Source organism: Hypanus sabinus, chromosome 4, assembly GCF_030144855.1.
Source record: "Hypanus sabinus isolate sHypSab1 chromosome 4, sHypSab1.hap1, whole genome shotgun sequence".
Classification (NCBI taxonomy): Eukaryota; Metazoa; Chordata; class Chondrichthyes; order Myliobatiformes; family Dasyatidae; genus Hypanus; species Hypanus sabinus.
The window spans coordinates 160,082,653-160,091,695 of record NC_082709.1 but is presented as its reverse complement, the minus strand read 5'-3'; the positions used below and the strand labels follow the sequence as shown (position 1 = coordinate 160,091,695).

The following is a 9,043-nucleotide window of genomic DNA, read 5'->3' as shown; positions in this document are numbered from 1 at the left end:
GCAAGGGAGGGAAATGGGGAGAGTTGGGGGTGAATAGGTAATACTAGAACTAAATCTGACTCTTGATAGTGGGGTGTTCTGGGGTTGAATTTGAGAGGTAGATAAAGCTGTAGGAGTTTGGGCAGTCAATTTGATTTGAGAATAATGGTGTTGAATCCGAGGATGGTGAGGGGTGCTTGAGATGCCTTTCAATTTGCTGTTTAAAACTATTCAAAAACAATACCTTTCATCATGTTGAGGATGATGTGCGATATTTAAGCAGGGCTAGAATGATTGCTTACTGTGATGGGGGCACATGAGAAAATTGAATTTCAAATCATTGAAATTATTTGGGTGGGGGTTGTGGGTGAATGGCTACTTTATTGTTTTTTGTTGTAATCTTTTGTTTAAAATTTCCTTCATTAGAAGATCGTTGATGAGAATGGCCTCCCGTGCTGGCCCACGTGCTACAGGGACAGATGGCAGTGACTTCCTCCATAGAGAGAAAGTAGCTTCACATTATCAGATGAGGTAACCTTTTGGTACTTTTAAATAGAACAGCTCTAAATGGATTTACTGTACTTAAGAAAATTAAAGTTATGTGAAGGCTGCAACTCTAAAACAAAGAAAAGTAGCCCTAACCATTTCAGACATGGTGGAAGCATTTATTTTTCCCCTGACACAAGGAAAAGTGCATTGATAGTGTAGCTTGAGATAAGCCAAAAAAAAATCACAGGACTTCTCTTGAAGATACTGTGATGCAATAAGAGACTACAGAAGTTGATCTTAAAGGGACAGTTTGTGAGCCTTTTGCTATTACCTGGTTTTCTGCATGAACTACTCATAAAATGTGGTCTAGACTTCATTTAAGTGACAATAGACAAATACAATCTACCTAAAGTAATAACACAAGCATTTGTATTTTTCATCTCTTTATTGAACGTGTTTAATCATTCACAGTCCAAGTTGGAAAAAGTATGTGAGCCCTTGTATTTAATAACCTTTGCCAAATAGTTCCTGTAGCTGCTGATCAGACTTGCACTACAGTGAGGAGGAATTTTAGACCATTGCTCTATACAAAACTGTTTTAGTTCATCAATATTTCTGGGATGCCTTGCATGAATTGCCTCCTCAGGTCATACCAGAGCATCTAAATTGGGTTTTAGGTCTGGACTCTGACTTGGTCATTCCAAAATACAAGTGTTTTTTTTTGTAAACCATTCTGTTGTTTTACTCTTGTGTTTGGGATCATTGCCTTGTAGGATCATCTAACTTCTATTACGCTTCAGGTGATGGACTGCTACTCTATAAAATGCCTTGATACAATTTCAAATTCATTGTTCCCTAAACGATTGCAAGCTGAGACAGCAAAGCAGCTCCAAGCCATGATGCTCCTCCCACCATGCTTCACAGTTGGGTTGAGGTTTTGGTGTTGGAATGCAATGCCCTTTTTCTTCCAAACAGAGCAGTGTGCATTTCTACCAAAAAACTTCTGTCTCATCTGTCTGAAGAACATTGTCTCAGAAGTGTTATGGAGCATCCAGGTAGTCTTTTGAAAACTTGAGATGTGTAACAATTTTTTTTTTTGGAGAGCAGTGGTTTCCTCCGTGGTGTCCTTCCCTGAACACCATTCTTGTTCAGTGTTTTTCTTTATTTGTGGACACATGAGCAGAGACCTTAGCATGTCCTAGAGATTTCTGTAGGTCTTTGCTGTAACCCCTTTGTTCTTTTTCACCTTCAGCATTGTATGGTGCTTTTGGTGTGATCTTTGCAGGACCCCCACTCCTAGGGAGAGTGGCAGCAGTACTGGATTTCTTCCATTTGTAAGCAATTTTTCTTGTGTGTACTGATGAACATTCGGGTTTTTAGAAATGCTTTTGTAGCCTTTTTCAACTTCATTCATCTCAATATAATTCTTCTAGGGTCCTCTGAAAGTTGTTTTGATCAACTCATGGTTCTTTCTTGAGAAGACTTTGTCTTTCATATAGGGCAGGGCACCTCTGCAACCCTCATCTTGAATCTCATCTCATTGATTGGAACATCTGACTCCAAATAATTTTTGTAGAAAGTATTACCCCAGAGGTTAACATGCTTTTTTGAACCTAGACTGATTGTTTAAATGATGTACTCAGTATTGACAAGAAGTACAATTGTTTGTGTTTTTAAGAATAGGCAGATTGTGTTTTGCTATTATTGCAACTGGGATAAAGATCAGAACACATTTTGTGAGTAATTAATGCAGAAAACCAAGTTGTTGCAAAGGGTTCACAACTTCTTTCTTGCAATTGTAAATACAGTCGACCCTCCTTATCCGCAAGTTCCGCATGCGCGAATTCAATCAACCGCGAATTGAGAAAACTTGGAAGTGCTCTTCCAGCATTCATTCTTTGAGCACGTACAGACTTTTTTTCTTGTCATTATTCCCTAAACAATGCAGTATAACAACTATTTACATAGCGTTTACATTGTATTAGGTATTATAAATAATATAGAGATGGTTTAAAGTATACAGGAGGATGTGTGTACGTTAGCGTGGATCGGGATTTAAAAAAAATCAGGAGTTCTCTTATTCAGTAAGTCGGAACAGGTACATCCGGTATTAGCGTCAGTCAAACGTTTGTCTTAGAAAACAGTATATATTTTACCTTACTATGCATATAAAACATTTAAGAAACGTATGTATTTCAATAATTAAACCACTGTGTTGCTTAGTAATAATTGTAGCTTTTATCGGGGCAGGGCCTTTCTCACTTTATCCTTTAAAATTATTCCGATCATTGACCGACTGTAGCCTAACACTTTTCCACTGACTGATGGCGTTTCACCTCTTTCTGATCGCTTTATTATTTCCTCTTTATTTTCAATCACGATCGTGATTGTTTTTGTGAACGGGAACACTATGGATTCAGAGCTGCACCAGGTCCTAAAGACCACCACTCTGATACAGGTTAAATAAGGGACTTGAGCATCTGCATTTCTTGGTATCCGCAAGGGGTCCCGGAACCAATCCCTTGCGATTAAGGAGGGCCGACTGTGTTGATTTAACTTGGATTTTAAAAATGAAGGCTATTTATTAATGATCCGAATATGCATACAAATCAGTAAAGAATTATTTTATATAAAGGACCACTATGTACAATAATAGAAAGATAAATTCCAATCGGCAGCACATTAAAATATGTAAATATTTCAAATATTAATGAATATTAATTTAGAATTGTTTTTTTATTTTTTACAGTGTAACTCTGAAGTCTGAGATCAAGAAGCTGATAATTGCTCATTTAGTACTCTGGACACTACTCACTCTACAGGTTATTGTCAGCCACATGAAGTTGGTGTCACATGATCTGATTGCTATGCCATACCAATGGGAGTACCCATACCTGCTGAGCATCATACCATCTATCTTTGGATTTATATCCTTCCCTCGTAACAACATAAGTTACCTGGTGCTTTCTATGATTAGTGCGGGCCTCTTCTCCATTGCCCCTCTCATTTATGGCACCATGGAGATGTTCCCCATGGCACAGCAGCTGTACCGAAATGGAAAGGCTTACCGCTTCATTTTTGGTTTTTCTGCTGTAGCTGTCATGTACTTGGTTTTGGTTATTGCAGTACAAGTGCATGGCTGGCAGATCTACTACAGCAAAAAATTACTGGACTCTTGGTTTACCTCCACACAGGAAAAGAAGAAGAAATAGTCTGGAGAAGAAAGTACAATTTGAAAGGTTTATGAACTATGGTGAATATGATGGGACTGTATCAGTCCATCAGAGATGATGATACAGGGGTAAATTGCTGGAGCTTATCTTGAATAGGATGTTTTTATTTTTATCATCATACCCTGATGCTTTTGTTTCCAATCAAAGAAATATAACGAGTCTCAAACATTTTGTGCGACTTTTTCAATTTTTTGGTTGTTGAATAGATTGTTGTGGCTTTTAAGAATATAATGGTAATGTCACTCTGTAGCTAGATAATGCAGTATATTCGGGAATGTTTCCAAAATGATTTGTCCAAATCATTTCTTTTTTTATGGTTGTATTTCCTCATGATATATCAATGTGATTTTTCAAGAGGAAATAACAAGTGGTTTAATTGTTGATTTTGTATATTATACTGCTGCAAGGTTGCAATTTCCTACATCAATCTTCAGTGAAACTGGGTGTGTGGTACATGGGTGGGAGTGTTACTTAGAGCAGTCAAATGTTCTTTGAAAATTAGGTTGCATGTTATAAGCAACGTGTTCAATGCTTACAAATTAGATCCACTTGTTTCCTTTCAGGCAATCATATGAAATCCCCCCATTCTTTTCATTATTTAATAAAAGGCCTTGTCCTAGCATTGAGTTAGTTTGACCAGTGCAAGAATACAGTCTACTTAACCTTATATGACAGTTTCTTGTTATGTACTTTTAAAGTTGCATCACACAAATCATTTTGGATTTGGCTTCAGCTCGCTGAACAGTCTTAATGATTCTTAGCTATAGTTATGTTTGTCTCAGTGTTCAAGTGTTGTCACACAAATTATGAGCATAGTCTTAAAATACTGATCTGATTTTATTTATATCTCTTAATATTTCCTATCTCTTCTGAATCAGCTTCTTAATCCTCTGTATGCTGTTGCTTTGATTTCTCTATAATGAGCTCTGGTGTAGAGTTGGACATGAGCACACTATTTGCAGTGAGGCACATCTTATGACATTCTTTTGAGAACTGAAAAACATCCTGCATTCCCACACTGGTTTCATAAATATCTAATTGGTTAAATAAAAGTAATACCGTGTCAAATCCATGAGTTGACTCAAGTTGTTTACAACCCTGCTCTACATTCAAGCACGACTTTTTGAAAGGAACTTGCTCCTTTTTATGGGGATGGTAAGAAATTTGACAGTATAATTTAAAATTGTGAGAAGTTTATAATCACTGCAGATCAGTCAATCCCCCCACGTTAGTCTGCAGGTGTAGTAGCTTCATATTTTGTGTATATATAAAAATTAAAAAAAATAAACCAATGAATAAGTTAATCTAAATTGAGTAGTCTTTTTATGTGCAAAAGTTAGTAGATTGAATTTTGTTTTGATTTTATTGCATATTTTAATTACAAAGAATAAATGTTGCACAATCATTTTTTATACCAGTATGATGTAGAAATTTAATCAGAAGCATGTTAGAGGTCTATCCATTATGTCTTTGTCTTTATGAATAAAATAGAGTTGTCACTTTTTTTGCTTACCAATCATGTTAGCAAGTCATTAATGAAGGAGAGGGTTGCTCTGGTAAAACTGATTGGAAGTTTGTTGTCTATGGTTGCTTTCCCATCCTACCTTCATTTGTCTTCCAAAAAAATTGGATGCTTAGATCTCAAGACCTGGTAACTATCATCTCTTGATTTGAGGCATTTCAATTAGTGGTTGCCTTGCAACTAGATCAAGCACAGTGATGTCACTTTACAATAATAATACATTATTCTGAGCAGTAATTGAATTTTGTGTCCCTTACTGTTTTTTGGCTGTGCTGTGCTGTCTTCGGAACATTTATTTATTTATATAGACAGCAGTTATCAATGTTAATGAATTGTATACAGGTAATTGCTATGAAATTACATTGGAATAGTTTTATTATTTTGAATTAGTCATCTGATGTCAACAAAATTAGAGTGTAAAAGATGAAATGGGGCATAGATGAATGGAATATGTCAGCATGCCCAGTTACATTGTAGGAGGGGAAAATTAAGAATGCGGAGCATAAAAAGTAAATTTAAGTATAATCAAAGAACGCATGCACATTTCATTTGAAATGTTTTACAATTTGGATTACTGAAGCCAAGATGTCTGCATCTTTTCACGGAAGTTGATAAGGGACATAGACAAAATGCTGGAGGAATTCAGCAGGCCAGGCAGCATCTATGGAAAAGAGTATAGTTGATGTTTCAGAGAGAGACCTTCAACAGGACTGGAGAAAACACTGGGACATTATTTTCCTCCAATTCTCATAAAGGGTCTTGGCCTGAAATATCAACTACACTCCTTTCCATAGATGCTGCCTGGCTTGAAGAGGCTTCCAGCATTTTGTATGTTGCTTGGATTTCCAGCATCTGCAGATTTTTTTCTTCTTTGAAGTTAATAAGCATTTAATTAGTAAAAACAAAATCTCTGGCAAAGACATGATTGTCCAAATGATGACTTCTCTGCAATACATGATATTACCTCCTTGCCAATGCTTAAAGCTAGTATTTAGGTTTCGGAACTCCACTGTTAAAAGCTAATACAAGTATGGTATTTGCCAGACAATTGAAAACTGTGTTGCTCCGGGTTGCAGTTGTTCTGTCTTCTCTTGCAAATCTTCTTGCTGACAGTCACCTCATCATGTTGGCGTTTATCCTATTCAATCTATCTATGATTTGGATTTTGCCAATGGATTAGCCAGTGGTCTACTTTGTATTTCCATGCAGGAAATTTCTTGCATAGGAGGCTTATCGTTCATGTTTTTGATACAGATTGCATTAGTCATCTGGCATTTTAATCTATCTTTTATGTAAATTACTAAGATGAGCTGCATATTTAAACCATGTTAATATTGTATCTGCATGGCTCTGGTTGTGCTTAAAGCAATCACTTGCTAACAGATTTTAACATAGAAACCCTACAGCACAATACAGGCCCTTTGGCCCTCAAAGCTGTGCTGAACATGCCCCGACCTTAGAACTACATAGGCTTTACCCATAGCCCTCTATTTTTCTAAGCTCCATGTAGCCATCCAGGAGATCCTTAAAAGACCCTATCATTTCCGCCTCCACCACTACTGCTGGCAGCCCATTCCATGCACTCACCACTCTCTGCATGAAAAAAAAGCAACAACTTACCCCTGACATCTCCTCTGTACAATTTTACTTAAACATAGTTTTCCTCTGAACTCTGTGCTGTGACGTTTGATGGTAGTCTTTGTATATTTGCAATCATCAGAATTTGTGTGCAAAAAGGAAGTTTTTATTAACTATTGCAAACCAATCCGTGCAAAAAGTTCTAATTGGATTTTTACCATATTTTTACCGTTCAAAAATGTGTTAATTGGATGGATGAAGTTGAATGTGTATGCATATAGTGGGTTCTCTGTATTTCATAATTGTGAATGCAAATGTATTTGGAAAGTGGTGTGGAAATGAAATAAGAAATCTGGAGCCTTCATGTTCATAACTTAATTTCAGATTTTAATGAAAAATAATCATACTCAGTGAATACACAATTTTGAAGTCAAGAACGTATTTAAATTGTCATTTTTTTTCCCTACACTAATAGTATTGAAGTCTAAGATGAATTGTCTGGTAAAGGAATAATTGTGGTATAAAGCTTTCTGAATAGCATCTAAAAAATCAAATTTAGCTAGTGAGTAATTCTTTGAATCGATGTTAATCCATGGCAAAGTTTGCATTTAATATGGTCTTATGTTTTCGCTTACTGATAATTCTACCTAAAGTAGTTGCATACTTTGAAACTATTATTGAAATGCTTTCAAATCTATTAAAAGGTACTAACAAAATCAAAACAAGTTTTTGTGCTTAGTAGAAATTCAGCACCTGAAGTTTCATGGAGAAGGATGCACAATATCCTGAAAGGGGAGGGTGAGCAGTCAGAAGTTGTAGATATTGGTACCAACAACATGGGTAAAGAAGGGGAGGAAGTCCTGAAAACAGAATACAGAGACTTAAGAAAAAAGTTGAGAAGCAGGACCTCAAGGGTAGTGATCTCAGGATTATTGCCTGTTCCACAGGACAGGAAGGATAGAAATAGAATGAGGTGGCAGATAAACGTGTGGCTGAAGAATTGGAGCAGGGCAAGGATTCAGATTCCTGGATAATTGGAATCTTTTTTGGGGCAGGTGTGACCTTGAATCTGAGAGGGACCAATATTCTTGCAGGCAGGTTTATTAGAGCTGTTGAGAATGACTTGTATTAATATGGCACAGGAATAGGAACCAATATGGTAAAAATGAGGGTAAGCCAGCAGGTTTACAAGTAGAGATGGATGTAACCTGTAAGGAAGGACAAGCCAATTATTGGGTGCAAGTGTAGTTAAACTGTACAACAGAGGCAAAATTCAAAAGGGCAAAGAATGTACGACTGAAGGTGCTGTATTTAAATGTGTGTAGCATTTGGAATAAGGTGGATGAACTCGTGGTACAATTAGATTGGTCTGTATGATGCAGGCATCACTGAGTCGTGGCTGAAAGAAGGTCATAGTTGGAGCTTAACATCAAAGGATATACTTTGTCGAAAGGACAGGCGGGAAGGCATAGGTGCTGGTGCAGCTCTGTTGGTAAGAGATGGAATTACAACTTTAGAAAGAGGTAGCATAGGGTAAGAGAATGTAGGATCTTTGTGTATAGTGATAAGAAACTGCAAGGGTTTAAAAAAAACATGGGAATTATATATGGTCCTCCAAATAGTAGCCAAGAGACGGCATTGAGATTGCAAAGGGAACTGGGAAAGGCATGTAGTAGGGTAATGACACAATTGTAATGAGCACTTCAATATGCAAGGGATTGGGAAAATCAGGTTGGTGTTGGATTGCAAGAGCAGGAGCTTGTTGAATGCCTACAGTTTGTACTTGAGCCTACTCGGGAAAAGGCTATGTTTTGATTGTGTGTTGTGTAATAACCCAGATCTTATTAAGGTGCTTAATGTTAAAGAACCCTTAGGAGGCAGTGATCATGATAAGATTGAATTCATAAAATTTTGAGAGGGAGAAGCTCAAGTCAGATATATCAATATTGTATTAGAATAAAGGGGATTAGGGGCATGAGAGAGGAGTTTGCCCAGGTGGATTGGAGGAGGATGATGGCAGAACAGAGATGGTTAAGTTTCTGGGAATAGTTCACAAGGCGCAGGATAGATATGTCCCACAGAAATAGTTGTTTTCAAATGGCAGGGGTCGGCAACCATGGCTAACAAGGGAAATTAAGGACTGTATAAAAGCCGAGGAAAGGGTAAAGGGCAACTTAAAAAAAAAAGCTATAAGGGAAAAGAAGAAATAAGAGGGCAAACTAGCCAACCACATAAATCAGGA

At 37.1% G+C, this 9,043-nt stretch overlaps 1 protein-coding gene across 1 annotated transcript; it reads left to right on the top strand.

Annotated features, from left to right (window-relative positions):
- Nucleotides 1-405: 405 nt before the first annotated feature.
- jagn1a (jagunal homolog 1a) lies at nt 406-8,662 on the top strand. Its single transcript, XM_059968615.1, has 2 exons — nt 406-510; nt 3,218-8,662. Exons 1-2 carry the CDS (start codon nt 416-418, stop codon nt 3,678-3,680), a joined length of 558 nt encoding a protein of 185 aa, XP_059824598.1. The 5' UTR covers nt 406-415; the 3' UTR covers nt 3,681-8,662.
- Nucleotides 8,663-9,043: the final 381 nt, after the last annotated feature.

Bases quoted from the DNA above. Each gene is read 5' to 3' on its own strand.
- jagn1a (XM_059968615.1), top strand. From the start codon at position 416: ATGAGAATGGCCTCCCGTGCTGGCCCACGTGCTACAGGGACAGATGGC. The intron at 511-3,217 runs GTAACCTTTTGG...TATTTTTTACAG, and splicing joins GCTTCACATTATCAGATGAG to TGTAACTCTGAAGTCTGAGA.